The sequence below is a fragment of the Camelus ferus genome, chromosome 25 (genome assembly GCF_009834535.1).
Source record: "Camelus ferus isolate YT-003-E chromosome 25, BCGSAC_Cfer_1.0, whole genome shotgun sequence".
In the NCBI taxonomy this organism is placed as follows: domain Eukaryota; kingdom Metazoa; phylum Chordata; class Mammalia; order Artiodactyla; family Camelidae; genus Camelus; species Camelus ferus.
In genome coordinates, this window is record NC_045720.1 from 16,552,790 (window position 1) to 16,580,196 (window position 27,407).

General features: G+C 38.7%; 1 protein-coding gene and 1 non-coding gene across 8 annotated transcripts in view; one reads left to right on the forward strand and one right to left on the reverse strand.

The window, feature by feature from the left end:
• Positions 1 to 27,407, reverse strand: part of COLEC10 (collectin subfamily member 10) — a 397,848-nt gene that overhangs the window by 47,512 nt on the left and 322,929 nt on the right. For all 7 annotated transcript variants that reach the window (XM_032468090.1, XM_032468089.1, XM_032468088.1 and 4 more), the window contains one exon: positions 16,337 to 16,413. In XM_032468090.1, coding sequence (XP_032323981.1) covers positions 16,337 to 16,339 — 3 coding nt within the window. In that variant the 5' untranslated portion in view covers positions 16,340 to 16,413. The remainder of the gene's footprint in view (positions 1 to 16,336; positions 16,414 to 27,407) is intronic.
• LOC116659918 lies at positions 17,243 to 17,349 on the forward strand. The gene has a single exon (XR_004315291.1). It is a non-coding gene; the product is annotated as a U6 spliceosomal RNA (small nuclear RNA).

Sequence of the window (27,407 nt, forward strand, 5' to 3'; positions counted from 1 at the left end):
TGAAGGGAAAGATTTTAGACCAACCTGAGGAAACAAAGACAGCTACTTAGTCATCTTTTCAAAGAACCATCTTGGAAAACTTCTGGGATCAATTCCAGTTACATCTCATTGGCCAGGATTATGTCCTATGCTAGCAGCAAGGGAAGCTAAGAGATCAAATAGTTTAATTAGGTAAATCACAGCTCTGGAAGCAAGAATGGATATCGAGTGAAGTAAATGGATTAAAAAAAAAAAAAAGAAAGTGGAAGTAATTGCTTGGAAATGGAGGGTAAAGGAGAGGAAGGGGTCAGGGCAATCTGCAGGCCCCTGGCTTGAACAACTAGATGTGATGCCATTTACTGAGACACAAAATACAAATTTCAGAGAAAAGATGACAGATCAAGTGTTGGATATGTTGAATTCAACATCCTTCTGGAATATTCAAGGGGAGGTATCTGATGGCCCAAAAGAAATCAAAACCAGAGGTACAGATTAGAAAGTCATCAACATATAGACTGTAATTAAAACCATCAGAGAGATGAGATCTTGAAAAAATAGAAAGTAGGACGAAAAGACATTTGGGATTTGTAGATACTAACTACTATATATAAAATAAACAACAAAGTCCTACTGCATAGCATGGGGAATTATATTGAATACCTTATAATGGCGTATAATGAAAAAGAATATGAAAAGGAATATATATATAATATATATATATTATATATATATGTATATGTATATGTATAACTGAATCACTATGCTGTACACCAGAAATTAACACAACATTGTAAATTGACTATACTTCAATTTGAAAAAAAGATAGTCAATGTATCATAAAGGAAGAATCAATACAGTTTGATAACTTGTCAGATCTATATAGAGGGAGAAAGTTCAGATTTTATAACGGGGATATTCTTTGATGCTTTTGATGGCACGAGAGGGAAATTAATACTTCATGGCATTTTTTTCCCTTTTTGACAAAGCATTTTTATTCTTTGCAGCCAGCTCAAATACATGATCTCTTTCAAATTGCATAAAACAACTTAAATAGGACAAAATAGATGATCAAATTAAATATGTTTAATAGAAACTATGTTAAACAATAGTCATGACTCAGCATTTAAGAGGCTTGGACCCAACTTTTAATTCCATCACAGATTTTGCCTCTAGGAAGATTATTTACTTGTGCTACATCTTTGTTCTCCACTTTTGCAAATGAGGAGACCAAGATCCAGTCTCTGCTTATGGAGATGAGTCAAACAAAGGTTCGTGGGACCTGAGTTCCCTGGAGACAGGCACTAACTAGGTACCATCTGAGTTACTAGAGGGCATCCTTGCCTCTCTCCTCGCTGCACACAGAGGTCAGGGATGAGTGTCCTTCACGGTAATTGTTACTGACTGCTCTTCCTTTACCCCTTGCTTCCGAGAAGCCTCAGCTGTAGGGTCTCCACACAGATTGAAGAGTGTGTGGTTGACCGGCTGTATTTGCTTGACATTCAACATAGAGAAGTTAAGAGAGACCATCAGGCATTTGCTGAACTGATGAAACACAGAATATAACCCATTCCTGGGAAAATATTTCCTGCATTATAGAGATAAATATTTACTTCAGCTCTGCTGGGAAGCATGTGCCTAATAAATGATATGTTCCTTTTTTAATGGTCTGTTTATACTTCAGAGACTTCACATCGTGAATTTTGGTCACTTATGTCATATATAGTTTTCAAAACGTATTTTCATGAAATACTTTTGGGAAGATCTAAACTTAATAGTTAAGCAAATATCTTCCTTTTTCCAAGTTCCCATAAATGACTCCAAAACTTCTACTTCATAACAGGCATAGATACTGAAGCCTTTTACTCCTATAATTACTTTTTCTCCCAATGAATCCAAGAGCTTACAAGGACATGTCACTATGTATACAACACGGGGGAACAATTTTGCTTAAAAATGAGCATTTTGGTGCTAAAAATATTTTTTAAACACGTTAATTTCAGAGGCAAGAATACATCATAGAAAATGGAAGTCAAGATTTAGGGACTCCCAGAAATTAGGCTGTGTGTGTTTCTGGGCACCGTGAGGATATGGACATAGATTAATGTTTTAGAATATGGGGGCCATACCATTGAGCTCAACTCAATTTTGGTTTTGTGTTCTATTCTTCAAACCCAGGTCCATGGTGTCTCTGTTCAGTGGCTGCTTGTCTGTCACATGTCTCCTCTATGAATATTTTAAGTACACATATTTTAAAATATGAACATTGTTACACGACCTGTTTGAAACCTGTTGATATGAAATAATTTCCCTGATGAATAATCACATTCACAGGTTGCGTCCTCAAAATAAATTATTTCAGGTTGATCAACGGAATTAAGATGGAAAGAAACAATAGATCCCATTTTGTAAGTTCAACTGCGTGCAATCCATCACACGAGAAAGTTTTACTTCGCGTTATATTGCCTGCAGTCCTGAGAGGGAGATAACATGCGCACTTTACAAGTGGGGAGCTAACTCTAGAAAGGTTTAATAACTCACCTAAGGTTTCTGGGGAAAGTCATGGAGTCAGGGTTCAAATCCTGACGGTTGACCGCAGAACACCTGCTAAGAACAACTGCACACAGCCTGAAATACCACTCTTCATACTGCGGGTAGTAGGGAATACCTAAACCAGAAGTCAGCCACCCAAAGGTCCTCGAGTTTTTCTGCTTTGTGGGGTCACAAGGCTCTTTAATACCTAAATAAAATTGTCTTGAGCCTCCATCCTGTGAACGTTACCAGCCCCTTGCCCTCACTCAAATGGCTGAGAATTCCCCAGAACTTTTATTCTGTCTCTGATCACTCCAGTTACTTGTTACTGCTCATCTCTTTAAGCATCTTGCTTCTGTCTCCTCCCACTCATCGTGGCTCTCCATCCTGTTTCACCCACATGTAGAACATTGTTCTTTTCCTTGATTTCCCCAAAGCATCACCAATGCAAGGCATTTCTATGCATTACCTCTCTACCCAAGTGCTGAGGATAACAGAGGGTGATTATTCCAAGAGCACATTAAACAACTTAAAACTGTGTATGAGGCATTCCTCTTCTTCAGAATTCTCTAGCCAGTAACAGCAGGAAATTCCCCTTTGCCGTCTTCTCTCGGGTCTTTTCCTTGTCAATTTTCTCTAGAACTTTACCTCTGATCCTCTCTACTTGATCCCATGTACGCCCACTTTCCCTCCTTCTTGGGTTTCCAAAATAACTCCAAAATAGTTTCTTGTTGCATTTTGCAGATATTTTTGTTTTCTCCCTGTGTGCCTTCCACTAAATTTGCCCAATAACTTCTAAAATAAAACTTTTTTCCTTAAGATACGTATCGCTGCCAGCAACATCTCTTTCAATTAAATTAAAATATGAAAGTACTTTTTTTTCCCCCTCTCCTCTGAAAATGGAATGGGCACAGAAACCACATCACCCACTCACCTTGGGAGGGAGCATGGGCTTGCTTTGCTATTTGTAATTTTTTTCCACAGATAATCTATTAATCTGAGGATCTCATTAACTCTAGGAGGAAATAGAGATTCAGAGGCTCTAAGGGACATAATAAATTTGTCTAACTAATAAGTGCCACAAGCAGAACTTGAGTTCAGATCTTAGAAATTAAAGTCAGTAATGACAGCTGTGGAGATTCAGAAATTAGATGAGACTAATGCCTCAGATAACGGAAGAAGTTGTTTTTATCTTAAAATACCTGGCAGAGAAGACTTGTAAATAGCTCTCAGAGTGATGCCTAAGTTTCATTAACATGATCTTTTTGAATAATCAAAACCAGTATATGCAGAGACTTGGTGTTGCTACTATTCTCCATAATTTGTCTAGCATCTGACCCCCTATAAAAAAAAATGCATGTATTTTGCAAGCTCTAGCTAAAACTGTGGAATGTTGCCAGGACCACACTAGCTAAAACCAAGCCAAATGAACTTTGTCTAAGCATGAGAAACCTCAGTAGTTTTGATAATCTTGTAGGTGGGAATAATTATACCAATGTTTCCATCCTGGTGTATTTCCTATCAGTTCTCCAAGGGCTGATGAAGGTACCCCAGGAGGTCTTTATTCGGGGGAGTGCCGAGTACTTCAGCCATCTCTTTTGATGCTTAGTGCACTGTGATAACACGGTTATCCCATCTGTGATCTCAGCTGTTGTCTTTCCCATTTTACACGTGAGAAAACTGAGGCATAGAGTGTATAAGTGACTTGCCTGATATCACACAGTAGTTGAGGTTCAGAGATGGAATTCAAGGTCCAAAACCTGTCCTTAGGCTGAGCTTGAGCACCTCCATGCTCTGTGACTGGATTCAGAATTTTTACCGTTATAGTTTGACAGATTGCTTCGACATATTAAGTAAACGATATGCACGCTATGCATTTGAAAAACTGACAACTTAAATAATGTAATCACCCTCCAAAAAGAGGGTGATGTCACAGATTTTATTATTTTTATTTTTCCCCCCGCGGGCTGGGATAAATGTCACTATCTTTTATCTCCTATACATTCATTTATTTAGTCATGCATTGATGCACATTCAAATGAACATTTATTTCATTCCATCTGTGTGCCAGGCACTCATTCATGCTCAAGTTCCAGACTTCCTGAGTAGGATATTTTTGTTGCTGTTTTAAAATACTGATAACATTTTCATTAGGTTCATGATCTCTATCTTCTTCATAAAAACTTAATTTTATAAATATAGTAATTAAGGCTCAGGAAGGTCAAGCAACCTGCCTTCAGCCAGTTGGATGGGAAATGGAAGGAATCTGAATTCTAAACTTCCAATTTTCTACCTTGGTGCTTTTTTTTTTTTTAACTGCATCACTGGAAGTTTCAGTAATCCAAGTACCACCTCACACAGTAATCTGGGAAGAGCAGTGAATGGGCACATTACTTATAATTAATGCTCTTATTTCTATTTCAATTTTCACAACTGATTAATTAAGCTTTTAGACTTTGTTACAGATTGTTAACATCCATAAGTAAATGAGAATGTTTTTTGAATTTCTCAGCTCTTACCCCCCCAACTTGCAAACAGATTTCAGGCAATATCTCTGAAAGACACATGTGTTTCACTGAAGCACTTAGCTTTGGGGAAAGGATGGAGGAAAGGATTTATTCATTTTTTAAAAGCAATTAGTTTTATTTTGCTCTATTTTTATCCTTAGCTCAAGTATTTACTGATGCTTTTGCCTTTCTTGTTGGTGGCGAGACTCAGAATATTTTAGACGTATGAAAAATGAATTTGCTTAACTGAATAAGGAGCACTGTAAGAGTGATGGGCAGATCACAGCTACCTGAGCAACACAGGCAGCAAGAACATGACTTTGGTCCTCTTGTTCCCATTCTTTCAACAGGTCAGTAAACCCAGGACAGAACCACCAGACATGCTTCCGTGGTGGCAGAGAATTCCTTCGTATCAGTGACTTGAATATGGACTGATTTATCGGCCTTTTTATCTTCCAAAAATATATCTTTCATATGAGTCTTAGATCAGTCATTTCATTTAATTTTGCATTGTCTTAAAAGTTAGCAGCTTTCTTTAAGTAAAATAAATTACCAAGCCAAAAAAGATGAAATTTTTTTTTCCTAAGGAAAAATAGTCATCCAGACATTTCATCACACAATAAATGTATATATACTGTTTCTTGCAGCCCCGAGCTAATAATTTATAAGCTTCTCTTAGACAGAAAAATCTCTTTATTGGCCAACCTCTGAAGAAATCATATCACTTTAAGGCTTCCATAAAGTGAATTCAAGAGGTAACTGTGGGTTTATAATTAAACTAAAACTTTAGAGGCCAAACAAACTTAATTTTTTTCTTGACATTCAGGAATATATTAAAAAGAAAATCAATTATTCTCTGCTTACTGTAGAAATTCTTAGAAATTGTAAGTGGCAAGAGATTTGAAATCTACTGCTTCCCTTTTAGTAATCTCATCAAAAATAAAATAACTAAGACTCGTGACATGCTAGGGAAAACTCACTTTTACAAGTGTTTTACGTATATGAAGTAGATTCTAACAGGAAGCCGAGTAGGCAGGCACTATTATCATCAGGCAACAGGTAGAAGTGGCTTGCCCAAGGTTTCATGGTTAGTAATCAACATCTGAACCATAAAAACAGGCAATCAGCTTCAGAGTCTCAACGTTAGCCTTGAAAGTCAGTCTGCTTCTCCTTGCAAAACCTAATTCCACCACCCCAACAGTGTATTCCCAAAAAAATGAGGGAAATGGAATTTTTCGATAATTGAATTTTCCAATCATTGATGGAGACAGACAGACACGCTAGAAATGACAGCATGGTTCTTTTCCAGGTGCAATAAATGCTGATCTGACTTTTTGTTTCTTCTTCAGAGCCAATTATACAGCTGCTACTACAATTGGTGTTAAAAGAAAATTCCTTTGATTCATCAGGAATTTATGAGTACTGACTCTGTGTTATGTTCTTGCCTGAACATGGGAGACAGTACAATGAGTAAGACTTGGTCTTTAAACTTGAGAATTCCTCTTTGTTAGAAAACCAATTTTAAAAAAAGGAACCAAACTTTAAAAATTCTATGATGCTCTTCTTGTGCCTCGGTAGAGAAGGATGTTAAAAAATCATCTCTATTTTTGATGATTGAGCATCAAGGCTTAGGAGTTACCATGTAGAATGATGACTCATTCTATAATTGATGGGTTTATGGATAGTGATGGATTCAATTTGTTCAAACTCTAGAATATACCTAGATTTTCACCATATTATTCTAACATCTATGAGATAAGCTTGTTTTCCTGGCATTTCTTTTCTTTTTAAATAAAAGAAGGCAATTCAGACTTTCCATTTCTTTGCATTATTGCTGAGAGCTGTGTTTTTATTAATTGGATTTTTACTGTAATTAGCATGACACCTTTGACAGTGGACTCTCAAAGCCATTTGTTTTATCCTATTAATTTTTGTTTTTCTTTATACTAGGCAATCACATTCCTATAGAAAAATGTAAAAAACTGGAGAGCTTCAGTACAGAAATAAAACAATACCTCTTGGGGGTTTATGCTTAAAAGAGTAAACATATCCTGTTTTGCACATTTTTTCAGAGAAGAAAATTTTCACCATTCCAGCTGATGGGGAGAGTATTGGAAAACCTACATCTACATATTACATATATGTTAGTTCTCTAAGGAGACAAAAGTGGATATTCTAGTAGTAAGAGCCTGCAAGTGAAAGTCCAAATTGCATTTTGATCTTTAGTCTCCTTACCTTTCTGCTTCCTGATCCCTATAATTCAATTGGAGCGTCCTTGATGGTGCACCAAATAAAAGAAAGCCTCTCCTGACTTGATCCAGAAGGCTAAAGGCTGGATTTGACACAGCATATGTTGTAACATACTATTGGTTACTGAGTACACACAGAGGCTTGAGACAGCTGGCCATGGCCACGCTTCTGGCTTGGAGTCGCGCCCTGAACTTCCACAGTTGAAATGAGTCCATGCTTTTCTGGCTGCCTGATCCACTCCCCATGTGGCAAGAGAGCCAAAGTGGTAAACCAGTTTCACCAGGGCTCAGATGTACCCAAAATATTTACCTTCGACACTGATCCACATACTCTTTTATTTGCAAGTGGCTGGACTTTTGTGATAATGATGTACCATCTTTTTTGAGATAGTACCTTTTAACATCTGTTAGTATACACTCCCCTGCCCCCAAAAAATATATTTTAGAATAGAGTCCAAGGTAGGAGAACTTGATTACTTAGGAGACCGAAATCAGCATTTAGAGGTTTCCCAAGGGAATGCTCTTCCCAAGGCCTCATCACATTTTTAACTGAATTCTTGATGTACAAGTTCTTGCTGGTTACTTCACACAGAAGCTAAAGGTGAGGTAGAAAATTCTATAGTTCAATGTGTGTTGAAGCCACTGACTAGCCCATAAGACCACAGGAAGAAAACCAGGAACAAATTTAAATAAAAAGAAACTGATTCCTAAATAAGCAAGAACATGCTGAAATCCATTTTTCATTTGTGTGGTTTGTAAGGTAAACAAAGCAAACACCACATAAAAACCATGAAAGTCTAATTTAAACATTACAATTGTTTGAAAATCAAGACATCTTTTTTTTTTTTTTTTCACAGTGGGAAGAATTCTGACATCTCCAGCTTCAGCTCAGAGATTGAATGTGTTGGGTGAATTGTTTTAACTTTCTGTTGTTTCTTTAAGAGGTGCCATTAAAAGGATGGGATGGCCACTACAAAATGTGGGTAAAGCAACCGTTGAAATAAGATGCTGCCCATATTTATCTGAATGATAAATTCATGTCAAGAATTCCAATTTACGATACATCTGTGGACCTAACGATGCTCACCATTAACCATCCTCTTTCTGAGAGAGCCCATTATAATCTGTACAGAGCCACCAATGAAGCCAAAGCAGGATAAAATAGAAGGAGGTTGCTAGGATGAAGGCTGCGGATTCTAAACAGAGATGAGTGACACATGTTGGTAGGATAAATCTACAAATAGCCTGGGGCCAGACATCAGACATTATTTGAAATGACAAACTTCACATTAACTAAAAGAAAAAAAAAAGATCATAGATGGAGACAGACAGTGGTACTAAAAGTTATACAACTGCATGATTCATTTCCAGAAGAAATCAATGTTGAGATGACTTTTTTCCTCCTTCAGAACCAATAATGAGCCTCCTATAATTAGGTAAACTTTCTCTGTCCTATCAAAACAAACCGTTAAGCCACAGAGAGGCCACTGACACATCTACCCCTCAACCAAAGCTATAGCAGTTTAATCTAAGTACAATGCAAAGATGCATGAGTCAATCTACCGTAAATTTTCAGCAAATAGTATGTGTCATTGGAAATAACTTCTGCTTTTCCGAAGACCGTAGATTTATTCTGTAGGAGTTTTAGAAACAAGCAACAATAATTTTAGCAAAAGCAATTCCCTGCGTTCACTAAACCATAACTGTCTGAAACTAGTTATTTCTAGAATTACACAGAACCAAAATAGCAAACATGTAAACAGAGAGCTATGGGTTAGAATTCATCAAATGAAGGGGGGGAAAAGTTTTGAATTTTAAGGTATAAAATATCACAGCCGTTAACTATTTATAGTTGCCCAATTTTAATGCACAATTCAAGCTCTAATTAAAAATATTCTCCATAAATAGAAAACCAATTTGCTGTGTGTGCAGACTGAATAATACAATCAACTTTCCCCAGCTATCAGTTTTCTCTTTCATACTGTCGGTCAAAAAGTAATTGACCTTTAGACTTCTCATTAAAACTCAGCAATGGAGCCTGGAAAAAATGAAGCTGGGTCTATTCATGCCATCAGATAAGGTTACAGCATATCTAATCCTACCGTTCCAGCTTTCCCCATTGTCATCATGAGTTGCCGGGCTGTGGTCTGAACCGATTGGGGAAAAAAGTGGAGCTGCGTCGATTGGCCATGGCACATTTTGTCCATTCCACACGTACAGACAGAGCCTTAGTTTGCCACTGAGCAAATACAATAAAAACATGGGACAATGCAAGTGCCATCTGTCCAGTCAGGGCCCTGGGATGGAGAGATGGACTCTCATTGTTCCAACCTTATGCTGTTGGGCTGTATTAACGCCTAAGGCAAATTCCAGGGGGGAGAACTTTGTGGTGCTCATTTCTCCCACCTTCTGAAAATTCTGAGAAAATGCCTGTAGCATCAAGAACTTTGGACAAACTGGTGAAGGTGGAGGAGAGGGTAGGGGGTGGAGGGGAAATACATTTTCCTGGGAAGGGATAAAATTATGGAAATTAATTAACAAGTCCATGCCAGTCTAAAATTGGAGCTGGAAAGAAACAGAGATAGTCTCATTCAATCCTTTTATTTTAGAGATAAGAGAAATGATAAGACCCAGAGACTGAGAGCAACAAGCCTCAAGTCATACTTTGCTGAGACACGAATCTGGGTTTCAGCTCCCAGCTGTGTTTTTAGGTCACAGCACAGCCTTGCTACTCTTTCATGCACTTTCATTTTTGTTTGTTAAAAGCAAACAAAAATAAAAACAGAACCAAATTTCTCATTGAAGACATCTTGCAGAGCCATGTGTACGTGCTTGGGTCTTTGGCAACAGCTAGCTCTACCACGGCCACTGTGTGTGATCTTGCTCTCTTTCAAGCGCATACTGCCCCCCACCCCCTTTTTATTAACCCCAAGCTCTTGTGACAGCTTTTGTATATTTCCTTATGGGAGGCCAAGGTTTAGAATACTTTCAGATTCTCTGCATGTAAAATGGGCCTCTTTACATTCAGCAAGAAACCTGTGTTTTCATTCAGGTGACCATATAAATTATCTTCCAAACCACACATTTGTGAGAGCAAACGGGGTGCTATTGGTTATTACAGCAGGACAACAGGTGCAAACGGAACTACTCTTGGCAAACTAGGACATGTGATCTGCCAAGCTTTAGCATTTCCAGTATCCATAATAGTAAAAATTCCCCTGTACAGGTATTTGTTCTGTCTATTTTGTAGATTTTTTAAAAGGTTTTTGTGTTTATTTTATTTTATTTCATATTTTATTTTATTTTACTTTATTTATTTTGAAAGGCAGCATTATATAGTGAAAAGGTAAAGAGAAATAGAAAGAAGAAGATCTGGTGGTCCAAGTCCTACTTCTAACTGTGAGACCTTCAGCAAATCATCATTCTCTCTTAGAGTCAGTGCATCTATTAAAAGACAGAGTTGGATTAAGTCACTGTTAACTTTTCTTCTAGTCCTAATGGTCTAGGATTTCTATGCCCTCCAAATCTCCATTTAACATGTGTGTATACACATATATATACAGACACACATACATGCGCATATATAAAAATAGAGGTCAATTATGAAAAGAATACGAAGTTTCAATAAATATTAAATAAGAAAACAACCAGAATTTGAGTCTGGAATATACTGTTGGTAATGTTATCTTTGAAAAGAAAGCAAAATTGTTTATCTATATTGAAAGTCACACCCAGACACATAATTCAGTGACAGACAGGAAATGTTTTTTCATGTGTGTTTTTGGCACAACTCTACAGCTCAGGATCCTGGTGTGTTTTTTTCTGTTATAACAGAGTCTTTTATGTGGCAAAGTCACATTAGACGCTGTCTGGTTGCTCTTGGTTACGAAGACTTTTCCTATTTGACTCACCTTCAATTTTTAGGCAAATTCTCTGGCTTCCTGCTATTGTTTCTGAGTGTCTGCAAGTCCTTGCAATTTTTTATGTGTCTTCTGAAAGGAAAGGCTGGCTGATAAAAGAGTGTTACATGGCCCATGTAACTTTAGAGATGTGAATTATTAAAAACATAAAAATAGTGGATAAAAAACAGAAATGGCATTTATCATAAATTCTAGATCCTTATCTAGTTTAATAAATTCCCCCTTTTAAATTATAAGTGATAAGCCTTATCTACCTTCTGCACATGCCAAAGGCACAGTTTGGGGCTGTGTTTTGTTTTTCCATATTGCTTGTGTGAATTCTAACATTTCAAAACTTCCTCAAGTCATCTTGCTGAGCCAGGGAGACGGATACAAATATGGGTGGTTTCTCTCTTCTGTTGTAACTCTTTGTTGTAAATTTTAGGTGCAAGATTGCTTCTTTATTTGATTACTGTGATATGTTCCTGCCCAAGCTGCAGTATAAGGAATAGTTAAAAAAAAAAAAGAGCTTATTGTACTGTGAACTTGATAATGTGCTAAGCATTTTCTACATAACAATTGCAACCATTCCTTGAAATAATCATTACACATATGAATAAAATGAGGTTCAGAAAGATCAATTATTCAATCAAGTGTGCACAGGCGGTAAATGGCAAAGCCAGGATTCAAACCCAAGTATGCCTGAAGTCCAAACCCTGTGTCCTTAACAACTGTCGTGTTATCTCGGGGTATATCATGGGGTAACAACTTTCTTCTTCACATTTGCACGAAGTCTTATGTTTTGAACTCTTACTGGCACATCCATTTAACATATTTGATCCTCATCGTGTTCTGCGATGTTAGATGAAAGACTGATGCTCAGAGAGGATGACCCAGGGTCATAAAGACAGCAAGTCATAGTGCCAGCAATTGAACACATGTCTTTGAGCTGCTGCCCTAGTGCAAATTCCATAAAACCAAAGTTATTTCCTGGAAAATTTTCTTAAAAAGTTAAACAGTAAACCATAATGGAAAAGATATGAAAAAGAATATGTATACATGCATAACTGAATCACTTTGCTGTACACCAGAAACTAACACAATATTGTAAATCAACTATACTTCAATAAAAATAAATAATTCGGCTTTTAAGTTAAAAAAGTGGCATAAAACCTTAAAGAAACAAAAATTCAAAAGCATAATGAATCAATCATAAAAAAGGAACAATTGCCGTATTAATCACAAATGCTGGAGGTAACACTGAACAAAACTTGATTTCCCCCTCTTGCCTGTTTCACATCCCAACCAATGTCTGGCCAGTCTGAATTTCTGACAACACCAATAATGATGGTAGTCAATATAACCCAAACCTCTATGATTCCCTGTCTTGTCAAGGATCATCTTATACTGACTAGTCTGCTTCTCCTACCAAATTCTGATGTGATGTACACACAATATTTCTTATAGGCCTTCCCACAGAGTGGGTGCTCACACAAAGTCTGCTGAATAAAAGCAGAGGGTGTTTTGGCTAACACATGTAATAATAACATTTACTGAGTCTTTAATCGTTGATATATGCCAACCACTCTTGTAAGCACTTTAGGAATATCAAAACATTTAATCCTAACAACTGTCTTATTTCACTTCAGTCTCACAGGTGCAGAAAATGCAGTACAAAGAGTTCAAGTCAGTTTGCTGGAGTCATATTATAGTAGAGGCAAGGTAAGAATTTGAACTCAATGCAGTTTAGAAAAACCAAGATTTCAAACTCATCAGCACTTAGCAATTCTGTTAGGTGGTATTCTTTTAGTCTTGTATCTGTTTCATAAAAATATTGAATATGTATTCCAATAGTGTTTTGTTACTGAATTGATGTACCGGATGAAATACCATTAGAAAAAAGACCTTCTAAAAGAATTAAATGGTACTCTATCTTTTTGAGACCAGATCAGAAAAAAAGAAATGCTGCTTCGGCATATACTCTGCTGAGTATCTGACAAGAGCCCATAACAGGCTGTGGAAGATGATAGCGTGGGGCCTGAAGCAAGGCAAGTAGGCCTGAGACCCAGCTCCATCCCTGTTTGGGGCCAAGGTCCTAGAAGTCTCCCCTAAGACAAGAATCTGTGTGCCCCTTTGGCATGGTGCCAAACTCAATGTGGAGTTTCATCTGGATTGTGTCCAGGCACACAAACTACAGTCCCATATATTTGGGGCTTAATCTGCATTAGTTACTCTCCATCTGCTCTTGTTTCCCCTCCCCCTAACCTGGGGACTGTCCTTTTTAAACTTGCCCTATGACTTTCAGATTTGAACTTGCCAAATCGGTGAGCAGCACCAGCTGGAGATCAGAAGGTGAGGAGAGAGAGAAATCGAGGTGTTCCCTTCACGCTCCCCCTGCGGGGCCATAGTTTGACAGTGACTCTTTCTTCTATCAATGGCCACAACTCCTGTTGAATGACCCTCCTGTGTCCAGGTAAAACTCTTACTCTTGTGGCATCCCGATCGCCCAGCTCCCCCTCCGTGTCCTCCCATTCTGTTGATAGTCCTCGGTGCTCCTCCATCTCTTACTGGTTCCTTTAATCCTGCCCATACCTCTCTCTTTGTAATGATCCTTTCATTGAATTTTCTTTGCTCAAAGCCCTGAATGTACATTTTCTTGCTAAGGACCAATAGATCCCATATCTGTATGGGTATTCCCAATATGGATTTCAACAAGGTGGAGAGCCACAGCATACCTATTTCACTACGAGCTTCCATGTGACTGTCCCTTCTCTCCCTACATGTCACTGGACCAGGAGGAATGGCCTTTTACTCTTCCCTTTGTGATAAATACATCCCTTCCATCATACCCTGAATTTCACTTCTCATGGCTTAGAATAAAGCCCAGTTTTCAGCCTCCCACCTTGATGTGCCAACGAAATACCAAGGAATTGAGAACATCTTTTTCTCTCTCTCAAGAATGTGTGATTCTAAGACTATAGCCATGCTAAGTCCCCCAAAACAAAAATAAAGTAATAGCTAATTTAAGAGCCAAGCCTAACTAAGGATGCCACTTTTGTGGTTGGTATCTGCTTTCTTCCTTCTGGTATTTTATGCCTCATGATTTGAAGTTGTTGGAGACAAATATAATTTACCAAGAAGAAAGGAGTAGAATCCATCTATTAATAATGTAATATTATCTGTACTGCATGTCAGAGTTAGAAGATTCCTTAGAGGTCCACCAACCCCACCTCTCATTTTACAGATATAGAGGTTAGTAAGACAGTAACATTCTTACGATAGGCAGAATGACGACCCTCAAGGATGCTCATGCCCTAATCTTTTAGAACCTGTGAATAAGTTACGTTATATGGCAAAGGGGAATGAGGGTGGCAGATGGAATTTAGGTTTAAATAACTAAGTTTAAATAAAGACATTATCCTGGATTATCTGGATAGACCAAATGTAATCACAAGGGTCAATAAAGGTAGAAGTGAGAGGAAGAAGAGAGAGGTGGGGAGATGGAAGCGTGAGAGAACTTGGCCCAATGTTGCTGGATGTAAAGATGCAGGAGAGGGCCACAAGCCAAAGCTTCTAGAAGCTGGAAAAACCAAAATCTCCCTCAGAGCCTCCAAGATGAAAAAGCTCCACCAACACCTTGACATTAGCCTGGTGAGACCCATTTTGGGGCTTCTGACCTCCAAAACTGTGAGATAATAAATTTATATCATCTTAAACTATTAAATTTATGACAATTTGTTACAGCAGCAAAAGGAAACTAATACCATTCTAACCCCAAAAATCCTTATGTCTCTGGCTTAGAGTTTTAATCAGTAATTACTTATTGAGCATTTTCCACAGATCATGCACTAGGCCAGACACTGGATATATAACAAGAAATAAGATAGACATGGGTCCTCCCCTCTTAGGTCTTACAGTCTAAAAGGAAGAGTCAGAAAGTTAAACCAGCATTAACACTGACACAGGAGAAGCACTGTTCAGTGGAAGGGCAGTGTGCTGTGGAATCCCTAGCAGGGCAAGTGAACAGGAGGAGTCGGGAAAGGCTTCTGAAGAAGCGACTTCAAGTTGAAAACTGCAGGGTGAGCAGAAGTGAGCTGACCGTGGGAATGTGAGTGGAATTGGGAGTTGGGGCATGATAGATCTAAACAGAAGGAAGAGCATGTTCCAGAATAAAACAGCAGGTCTTGGTGACCCGAAAGAAAGTTCTGCATGACTGGAGCAAAGGCTTAAGGGAGAGCATGGTGAGAGATGGGGCTGTCAATGTGAGCAGGGGCAAAGGGACAGCGTTACACATGCCATTTGTGACTCGGGAGTCTTTAGTTACAGAATTTGGGTGATACAATTTAATACTATTAGTAAAATGGTTCCTATAGTACATATTTAATCATTTATATTGTAATTTTATGTATAATACTAATTAAACGGTCAAACAAAATTACAAAGAACTCAAAGAAAGCGAATGTGGCTGGAGGTGAGGAAGAGAGAGAGACAGCAGCATTAGAGGGGCTGGTGAGACAGCAGTGCTACTCAAGGTAGGGTCCGATAAGGCTGGGGACAATCCAGGGGTGTTTATTAAGTTGTGTGGACAGGTTAGCTCAAGAACAAACTATTGATGATTGACCTAAAGATTCACAAAGAGAGATCACAAGATTCACAAATGAATGACAGTAAAGGTATATATAAGGTTACCATTTACAGACACCAACATCCAAGGAGCAAATACACTCCTAAAACAAGTCTCAATGCTGACTCATATGGAAAAGGGGGGAGTGAACGTACATAAACTCCTATGGTATTTTGTTCAGTTGTTTACTTGATTAAGTTTCTACATCTCTTGGAAAGGAAATTTTAATGCAAGAATGTTGACTCCCATTATGCCAGGCCCTCTCTCTAAAATTACAAGAAGCTCCTTAAATCAACCCCCTTTTAGGTCCACTGCCCCATCCTCTGACGTTAATCAGAGCACAGTTTTTGATATCCTTAATGGGAAGGAAGGTGATAGAAGAAGGGAAACGAATATTTTATCATATCAGTGAATTTGCTGTGTATGTAATCCTATTGCATTCTCTCGGCAACCTCAGAGAAGTTTGAGTAACATTCCAGGTTATCAAGCTAGAAATAGCAAAACTGTGATGTTGGTCTCAGATCAAAGCCCAACTTTATTCTATCTTACCATGCGGAGCAGCAGAAAACAGTGAGAAGCGACTTTCTTGCTGCCTCTTCAAAGTCTACGAATGTGTCCAGAAGAGCCTAGAAAAGGGAAAAAGAATGCTGAACTTCTGAATAAATTCAACTTCTATTTCTTGAGCCACTATTACCTATCAAGTTTCATGTCTGTAGATTTAATGATGAAAAAGACAGGGTCCAAACCCTCAGGCAGCTAGACTATTTTATAAGACAGCCATTCTAGAAAAAATGCAATTCAATGTGATCATTGCTTTTAGGGAATGGGTGTCAACCAGGTCCAGAGAAGACTTCCCAAGAATAATAATCTACACGCACACGAGCAACAGAAGAGAAGTTGTCACTAAGGAAGTTCATACTATGTGTAGATGCTTGAGAAGATCAATTTAGGGTTCAGAAAACCTTGGGGACTGGGGATCTAATGTACAGCATAGTAACTATGGTAACCATGGGACGTGATGAGTTAAGTGTTAATTAAATTGACTTTGGTAACCATGTACCAAATCATCACACTACACTCTTTTAAGTATATACAATTTTATTTGTCAATTTATCCTCAGTAAAGTTGAAGGGGAAAAAAAAGCCACTTTGGAGATAGCAGGCATGTGAACCTCCCATCACCTCGAATTCCACTTATACATCTGTAAATATTGCCATTAACTATGGTCTCTGTATGAGTAGAATCCCTTACTCCTGGGACTCACCATGTACGTGAGCCCCCTGGAAGAACCAAGCTAAGTATGACTTCAGCTCTATGGCCTCTTATGAAAGCACTAGAGCCCAGCCATTCTCCAGAAGAAAATTTCCTGTCACCAGCACTGAATAATTCATTAATAATGAAGAAATTGGCTGAAATATCATTCTAAAATGTCAAGTTCAGAAATAAGAAACATTTGTGCTCGCTTCGGCAGCACATATACTAAAATTGGAACGATACAGAGAAGATTAGCGTGGCCCCCGCACAAGGATGACACGCAAATTCGTGAAGCGTTCCATACTTTTAATGAATATATATATGTTCATGTATAATTGAAAAATTGTGCTCTACACTGGAATTTGACACAACATTGTAAAATGATTATAAATCAATAAAAAATGTTAAAAAAAAGAAATAAGAAACATTTTTATGGCATTTATTTATCCAACAACTAACTATTAAGCACTTCATCTGTGTAAGGCACTATTCTGGGTTCTGGGTTCTGCTGCAAGTGTGGTGAATAAGTTAGACACAGTCTCCCGCTTCAGACAACTCACGAAGTAAAATAATTAGACAGTGGACAAGATAATACGTTACCAAAAACGATACAGATTTCACTCCTAATATGTCTAAAGACTGTATGGGTCCTATCTGGTTTGGGATGGGTCATTCTCAAAATCAATAATGATATAAATCATCTTTGTGCTGAGGTGATTAGAGTTTTTTGTCCCTTCAGATTTACTCTTCACCCATTTCAACCCTCCTGTTTGTCTTGTGAAGTTGACCAACATGGACCCCATAGAACTGAATGAGTTTTGGCTTCTGCTTGGCTAAGCCAACTGGAGGCCCCCACGACCACACTGCAGGGGAGAGGACCCGCATGGGGCCTGGGCCCTCAATGCAAGGCTACCGCTTCTCTCAAAGTGAACTGATTTTAGTGACTCCCTTTGAGGTCCAATATCTGCTCTCCTCTCTGTCAGTTATGACTCAGGAGTGGTAGCAACTCAGCCACTCTTTATCATCTGAAAGTTATTGCGTGATTCCTTGGGTTTCCCCTCTACGTGCTTGCATCATTGTAAATAGTCCCTTTGTAAATGACTCATCCTTAAATTATCCCAATTTGAGCGTTTTCTGATCCTTGTTGGGACCTTGACTAATACCTTTGCTACACCCATTACTATCCTTTACTTATTCTGCTAACATTGATTGACACTACACCCTCAACCACGTGATGAGGAGGACACACAGACAGACGCTATATAATATCTGCCTAAAATAAGCACCCTTACATACTCTTAGTAGGAACTTAATAAAATGTCAAAATTTTGAATGCTCTTACCCTTTGACCCAGAAACACCGTGCAAAGAATTTACCATGTTTATTGTAGCATTATTTGTAATAACAAAGTACAGAAATCACTGGGTAGATACATTATAGGAAACATCCAAACAACAGAATGATGTGCAGATGTTAAGAAGAACACAATAGCTCTGTATGTAATAATATTTGAAAAGTTTCCAAGATGCATTAAGTGAGAAATAGAAATACTCAATAGTATTTTATATACCTTTTTGGGCAAAATATACAACATGGTGAGTCTACTATATGAGCGGGTCTACATGTAAAATTTGTTTGTTTTTTTTTCTGGACATACAGAAAAAGAAATTTTGAGAGGGATACAAAGAGAGGCTAGGGAAGAGAGATTGTTACTTCACATTCTTCTAGTTTTCAGTGTCTGTTTAATTTTTTAAAAAATGGGCTTGAATTAATTTTTTAAATAGGATAAAAATAGAAATAGAGATGTAATTTCAACCCCCTACTTTGCTTAGCCTAATAGAGGAGTTCCAAAATTGAAGTAATTCAGAGGAACTAGAATAACTCCCTTAAACAAATTTACAAGAAACATCAGTACATTAAACAATATCACTTGTGAAACCTGAAATGGGAGCATTTTACTTCACTTACTTCACATGAAAATCTATTGAAACCGACTTCAAAGGCTGAACCACATGTCCTTGACAGCCACCAGGGGCCTGTTAACATAACCTCTGCCTGTTTCCTCTCTTATTATTTTTGCAATACAATTATAACTGAAAGTCTCCAAACCTTGTAATTGTCAACTAACTTTTGGAAAATGTGAATGGTTGACCAAGGATTTAATGGGAAGGCCCCTCCTACCCTCTCTGAACTTTGTGGTGGTCTTCGGGTACAGAATGACCTAGCTCCAGCAGTTCTCAAAGACGAGCCAAAGAAGAAAATGATTGTCTTTTCGGAAAGGATTTCTCTGTGGACAGCAAAAGATCTCAGAGAAGGAATCTGTATAATATTATTTCCTTTTCCCAGAATTTATTGGCATCTGTCCAAGATTTTTCACTGAAAATTTACTTTCTCCTATATATAGATAGTTTTGATATCTGAGCCCAGCTGGGTCAGCCATTTTTGTGCAAAGTACATTAATATTCTGTCCATGCTTCAGGCACTCTTATTAATCCAGCACAGTTTCATATCTCTTCTTTCTGTTTCTGCTTCCCACAAATAATCACCACCAACCATAGACAGCAGATATTCCCGAAAGTACAAAATAATAGCTAATGCACATATGAAGCCATTCTGGGCTTAAATTTCCTTCTAGAAGAATTCAGATCATAAGCATTGTAAATTCTCATAAAACTTCCATGCACACAAGCATATTGCATTAGTTATTTTCCATTCTGTTTGTTTATTTTTAAGCAAACAGATGACACAGCATCTATTGTGATTATTACTCATGTGTCTGTGTGGACGGTCTTGCCCAGCAATGTTATGCTGTTAATATTACTTAGCATTACTTCTGTTAGCTCAAAACACTATTCTTTGCTATTTTTGAACAGTGTGATTAGTTACTGTCTATTGAACTTCAGGCAGTTGCTGGACTACACACATTACATGTATTGTTGCATTTCAACTTCATGATAGCCTGTGAAATAAAGATTTCAATTTCTATTTTACAGATGAGAAGGGGAGGTTCAGGAACATTATCTGGGGTCACACAACTAATAAATGGTGGAGCCAGTGTTTGTCTTCAATGTACATGTCTTTCAAGTCCCAAGAGTAGGACGAACATCACAGAGCTTTAAATGATCAAAGCGGCCACTATTTTATCTCTAAATAAAGTGAATAACCAAAAAGCCCCAATAACTTTCCTGCAGCCAAAATGAACCAGCGTAAAAAACTGAAGTTAGAAACAGCTGATATTTTCAACCCCCCATACTTTTCTGTCCCCAACTGAAGCTTGAAAAGACCCTTCTGTGGGTTTTCCTGGAAATATTCATATTCTCCAAATCTCTAGTTAGAAGGGCTTTTATTCTACCATATTTGGGCAGCATAACTACAAAGTGAAAGAGAGATGACAAAACTCAAGAGAACGCATCACAAAAAGTCCCTTTCTGAATTATTTTAAAACACAGACAATGGCCAAGAAAACCTTTGTTTTTGAAAGAACAAGGTTTTCCTTTTCCAGAGACACTGTTCTCACTCCCTTTCCTAGAAAGAAAAGGGCAACAATCCAAAGAATTTCTTAGGCAAAGTACGAAATCATAGCCATGAGAATCTTGGAGAGGGCCTTTAATAAAGGTATGAATTAAACCAACGGCCACACGGATTGGGCAACGGTATGCCTTCCTGTCGGCAATGTGCCCGTCCTCTTAGCAGAGTGTATGGCTCAGTCACCATATTCCTTTGAGCTCAGAGTCATTATCAGAATGAATAATCCATCATCCAGTCAAAACCATAGACTGCCAAAGCTTCAAAGGGCTACAGAGGTCTTTAATTTCAGCTTCCCCAATTTCTCCCTGCCCTAGCACCCATCCCTCAACTCACATTTCACAGGTGAAGTGTAACATGACTCTTGTCTCGCCAATAAATAGCTAAATTAGTCCTCTAAACCAAATGTCCAAATTTCCAACTCTCTGTTCATTCCACGACACGGGAGGACTTCACTACGAATTGTTAACAGTGGGTGATCAAATGTCTCTAAATCTCAAATTTCCAAATCTGTAGAATAAGAAGCATAATGGTACTTGCCTTATAGGTTTGCTGTGAGGCTTAACAGACAAAACAATGACTATGAAGAGGTGATACACAGTGAGTGCCAAGTTGGTATGTTACTATTATTATCATCATCATTATTAATGCAATGCTTTTTGAATCAAAATTTTATTCTCTAAGATTTTATCTTTGCTCAATTTGTAAGCTGAATTGTTCAAGTAAAACATAACAGGTATATAATACATAATTCTTCCTCCTATTTTCCCTTCTTCTGGGTTAACTTCCACATAATGAGGAGAAAGAATTCTGGATAACCAGGAGAAGTGCAGTATGACACAGGGGAATGGGAAGGCACTATTAGATGGTCTTGCCCTTCATCCAATTTACCATCTCCTTCACCTGCATGCCCCACGCCAGGCATCAGTATCACTGTTCACAGATTGATTGGCTTTTGTGAGAACTATTGTGATCTTCATTACTACTTTTCTACTTTTTCATCCAACACTCCAAGCTGATCAGTGACTTAGTCCTATATGTTCCATCACTGTAACCTGTGTATAATCTGTCCCTTCTCTCCATTTTCACCATAATGACATAAATGTTGACCCTCATCATTTATAACTTTAACTTAGGCAAGATTCTCCTATAGCTTCCCCCACCCCATTTGCCACACTGCAGACAGAGGTATCTTTCTAAAACAAAAAATGAAATTGTGTTTTTGTTTTGTCGAAAATCACTCAGGGGCCCCAACCACCCACAGAAAAAAGCTTGCACTCCTCTCCAGGACATACAAGACAAAAAGCCTTCCTCAGCCTCAGCGCCCACTAATATCCACCTCAACTTGTACGTCAAGAACATACCGAAATACTTGCAGTTGCTCAGACACGCCAAGATTCCTAGCCTTAACTCTCCCTAACGAAAATGCTCTTCCCATGACCCTATCTTGTCTGATGATTAACTTCTATTTGTCCTTCAGAGCTCAGCTCAGGTTACACCTCCCTGAAGGCAGCTTCCTTTGTATCTAACATCACCCTATTCTCACTTCCCGGGTCTCATAACTGTGAATTTCATATGCCTCTATTATTGTACTGTTTTGGAATTTCTTACTTGTCTTTTTCCTCCACTAATTGGAACTTTCCTGGCTAGAGAGTAAGTGTTTTCTCCTTATTGGTACCCTCATGTCTACCCTAATACCTGGCAGACAGTGCATACTCAAATGATTTGTTTTAAAGAATGAGGCTTTTGCAGACTCTTGTGACTAATAATCACTTATTGCCACGTGATGTTTCATTTGGCTTACACGTTCCACAGATGGAATTTCGGGGGAAGCTCCTTGGGCCTTTGGTTGCGGAGTGGGTTCTCATAACCATAAAACAGGGTGTGCACAACCACAACTCCAGAGACCTTTAATCTGGTCTGGAATATGATGCAACATTGGCACCACCCTCTGTCTGTCCTTCCAAAGAATACACTGGACCTTTAAATATGGTTTCCAGCTGGGGCGATTAGAGCCCAACATGATGCAATGCTTTCTCACAACTTCCATGCCTCCATCCCAGAGTCATCAGTGGAATTTTGAGATCTTCATGTACAACACAGGATGAATAATTACAAACACTTATTCACATAATAACTCAGAATTGTGAGGGACAGGGCAGTCATATGAAATACGGCTAGTTCCACAGGCATGTCTTTACATGTTCAGAAATGAATGGCAATTTATTGATGGATAGGACTGCATTTTCTCAAAAATTTTCAATACAACAATCTAGTAATAAGTACTGTTTATGTGCCAAGACTTATCCTAAGCTTATTACACATATTGACTCATTTGATTCTCCCAACAAACCTGGTGAGGTGACTACAATGATTCCCTCCACTTAGTGACGGAAATGGAGGCACAGAGAATTTGTCTTTGTTCACCTTTTAATTGCTTGAAACTAGTACGGTTAACATTCAAATAACTTTTGAATGAATGAAAGAATGAGTAAATACCACACTGCCATTAACTAGCCATTGTGATTTTCATTCCTGCCGGCAGGGGAAAATAACATTTATCTACTTGAGATGACATGACCACCTATGAGTTAACCTTTGAAATGCCTTGCACTTTCTCAAAAAGAAGTTTATGAAGCTTTCTCATTTTAAAATAGAGATAACTCCTTACATTTCTGTGTCACACACTCGACATTTCACTTTTTCCAAAAGTCTGTCCTTTACACTACTGAGCAATTTCAATATGATATATGATACGTATCAACCCTTTCCTTGGCCATGTATCCTGCAATTATTCATTTAATACACCAGACACTCTCCTCAATGTCAAGGAAACTAAGATGTGTAAGACAAGGCTCCTTCTCTTGAGGAGCTTGTACTAAATGGAGATATCCAGGTAAACATAACAGTACTCTGATCTAATGAATAATGAGTACATGCTTTGTGCATTTTGTACACCTTTCCTCATTTAATTTTGACAGGGAACTTCCAAGGTGAGAAAATCAAGGGTGCAATTGGTCCAAGGTCACTCCACTAATAAGGGCTGAGTTAGAATCTAAACCTAGGGCTGTCCAATCTCAGGGCTCAGTATACCAAATTATTATACGATATGTTACGTACTTTAGTCCAGGCTATATAGAGGAGGCAGGATAACAGAGAGAAAAGAGAAAGTAATGTTTCCATGGACAGAGAAAGGAAGGTCTTGTGTATTTCTGTGCTCATGTATATGAGCTGGAGGAAGCTTCACAGAAGAGAAGATATTCCAGCTGTGGAGAGAAGTTAAATTCACAAAACAATTGGTTTTGGTCCTAGAGTAATGCAAGAGATTGATAAGATGAGCTAAAAGTACTTAGCACAACACTGTAAATCAACTATACTTCAGTTTAAAAGAAGAGTAATTAGGTGTTGCTGGAAAACTAGTTCCATGTAAGGGAGAGGCAAGAGATGACATGGCTGTCCTTCTGCTAAGAAACTTAGACTTCGTCTTACTGGGATGTTAAGCAGGAAAATGATAGTTAGATTTGATGTATAAAAGATCATTAGCTATCTATAAAGGATTATTTGGGAGGGAGAAAGATTGGAAGCAAAGACATCGTCTAGGCAACAGCAAATAAGGATCAGAACAAAAGAAGTAACATTGCTGGGGGCTAGAGAAGAGGTCACTAGTAAAAAAAAAATTAAAAGAATCAATAGAATTTATGGATTGAATGTGTGCGTGCTTATAATTTGGCAATCTATTCAATTTAGCCCTGTCGCACACGCTTTATTTCTGTAGCTGTCTTGAGTGGCTATGGAATTAACACAGTAACTGATCTAACCAGGCACTTACTACGTGCCGGGTATCATTTTAAGCCAACACAAGAAACCCATCTGGTATGTACTATCATTATTCCCACTTTATAGCTGCAGAAAGTGAGGTACAGAAAATTTAAGTAATTTCTCCAAGGATATAGTGCTATGGTAATACAAACTGGGAAGCTCTGCCCAGACTCCATTTAGGACCAGGACATACTCCCCTAACGGCTGACAGTGCTGCTACCTGACAGCCCTCAGCTCTCAGCCCCATTAAGAGAAGAGAGCAACCAACGTTTGGCGGGGCAGCCTGCAACCAGCGATTGGCGGATGCAGGGTTACAAAGCCTCTCCCCAGCTTCACATAACGGCGAAAGCCCAACCCAGCTTCAGACATCCCCAGGAGTTTGGCTTTGATGAGAGTGCACGCGGCTCTGCTTCCCTTTTTGCCCACTCCTGCCTCCTTCCCTACCTCCCACAGTGTTGATCTCAAGAGCACTCCTTTGTAAACATCCTCCAAACTTATCTTCGTCTCAGTCTGCTCTCTGAGGACTCCCTTCTGAACAGTCACCAAATGCCAGGGCTAGCATTTGAACTCCGGTAGAGTGGATGTAATACCCACGGTTTTAAACACTTTTCCACAAAGACCCCCAGGCGATGCCCAGTATCACAAAAATGGCTCATAAATGAACACATCATGACTTCTATTTCTTGTATGAGTTCATGATGCGGAACAGTCATTTAATAAAATTGCATTGAAATGAAAAGAATTGAGAAGATATTGAACCAGGTATGGTCAAAATCAAGGGAAGAGGACGTCTCGAGAAATAGGAACTAGTTAGCCTCATCAAGTATTGAAGGAAGATTAAATGGGGTAAGGACAATGAGGGCCCAGTGGCTGTGGCACCAGGAAGGTTGAGCAATCTGAGTGACTTCCGTTTATGCGACACAATGCAGACATAAACTATACGACTGGGTTACAGGAAGAATGGGAGGTGAGAACGTAAGGGTGGGAGTGGTTGTAAACCGGCTGTCAAGGGGCTTGGCTTTCAAGGGAGCCAGGTTGGAGTCTTGGTGTTCCCTAACATTGCCCATCTGTCAAGGGTGAGTTGGGTCCATGTCTACTGCATACGCACAAGGAGCCCGGAGTAACACGGTTTATAATAAATCGTAAGCAAACATCTGCGCTTCTGTGAACACTCATTTGCATCACATCTTCTCCTTTCTCAAGGACTGGAGGTTCCCCAAAGCGAATTCTCAAATCCCACACTGTGATGTGGTCAAGCCGCGTGCTTAGTCACTTTGTGCCTGGTGTCCACACTGTCGATTTTTTGGAAGCCAAAGTTTCCCCTCACATCTTGCCCTGCCATTACCCTCCAAAGAACACCAGGAACTGTTTCAGGTAAGAAGTTCCTGACCTAAGGCCACAGGGGTGGGTGGCCCAGCAGAATTAACCACAGAAAGTGTTTCCCACGAACCCGCAGAGCACAGAACCCGTGTTTGAAATGCTGGTGTTTGTGCTTGTTTATTCTCAGCAGCGTGCAGTCCCAAGCATTATGTAACAGGGGCAACAGCAGCTAAAACTTTACAAAATAATCTCTGTGGTAAATTTGAAAGCAAATGTTGAAGGCCGGAACAGTTCAGATTTTCCACTCAGTGGACTGAACTGCCAGATACTTCAGTATCACTTTCTCTCCATTTAGCTTTGGAAAGCAAAGATCAAGCGTGTGACCTTGCGGTCAGTTTCAGCATTCTGGAAGGAAGAGACTCTGTAGCTTTGATCTGGAGACGGAGCTCTGAAAAATGGTACTATGTAGACATGAACGTGTGTTACTGCAATTGTATGAACAGCTTATAGAAATTGGGATCTTTTTGTTAATTATGATGATCCGTGTAAATTCCCAGCTCACTGCAACTCACTATATCTGGGTTGAGAGATTACACGTCAACGGTCTTGCCCAGATCTCTCACGGCTTAAAGAAGAGGAGTGCGAGAACTCTTAATTGATAAATTATAAATCCTCCCTCAGTTTCCCTTTTGAACCATTTTAGCAGGCATAACTTTTAATTTACAAAAATTGGAAGCAAGAAATTTCCTATTTTTCTCTTTCAGTAAATCAGACAGCCTGTTTTGACCCTCCGTCTTTCTGAAAAAAAGCTAGAAAGTGTAACCAGGCTTCAGTACGACACCTCTTCCTCAGTGTGACACAGGAAGGGCAGAGGTCTCCTGCCATCTAGAACATTCAGTGAAGGACACTCTGCCCACTACTCTTAAAAGCAGGTGGCGGCACATCATTAGAGATGTGTCCGTGTGCACATCTGTGTATGTGTGTGTGTGTCCATGTGGCCATTCCCATTTGAGGTCACACACATAATCTAGGCCCTATAAGGGGTCCCACTATTAAGGAAAACTAGTAAAATGTCATCAGCCCCAATCTCCAGGAAGCCCTAAAAATAATTTTAAAATATTTTTTTTCTTAATTTGTTCCATTTCCACCTTTCCCAATTCTCGAAGCCTTTATTCATAAAAGGTCCCAAAGAACATTCTAGGAATAAGTGAGAAACAACTGCTAGGAACCCATCAATGTGGTCTTTTGTCAAAAGCTAACACTACCAAATCTGCCCAACCAGAAGCATGGAAACACAAAGTTTAAAAGACTTTCTTGAAGAAAGAAAAATACCATATGCTATCACTCATATGTGGAATCTAAAAAAAGAAACAGGAAGACACTAATGAAATCATCTACAAAACAGAAATGGACTTGCAGACATAGTAAACAATCTAATGGTTACCGGGGGAAGCAGGGTGGGAAGGGATAAATTTGGGAGTTCGAGATTTGTAAATATTAACTACTGCATATAAAAATAGACTTAAAAAATCTTGTATATAGCACAGGGAACTATATTCAATATCTTGCAGTAAGCTTTAGTGAAAAAGAATATGAAAATGAATATATGTATGTGTACGTATGCCTGGGACATTATGCTGTACACCAGAAATTGACACATTGTAACTGACTATACTTTAATTTAAAAAAAACCAAAACACTT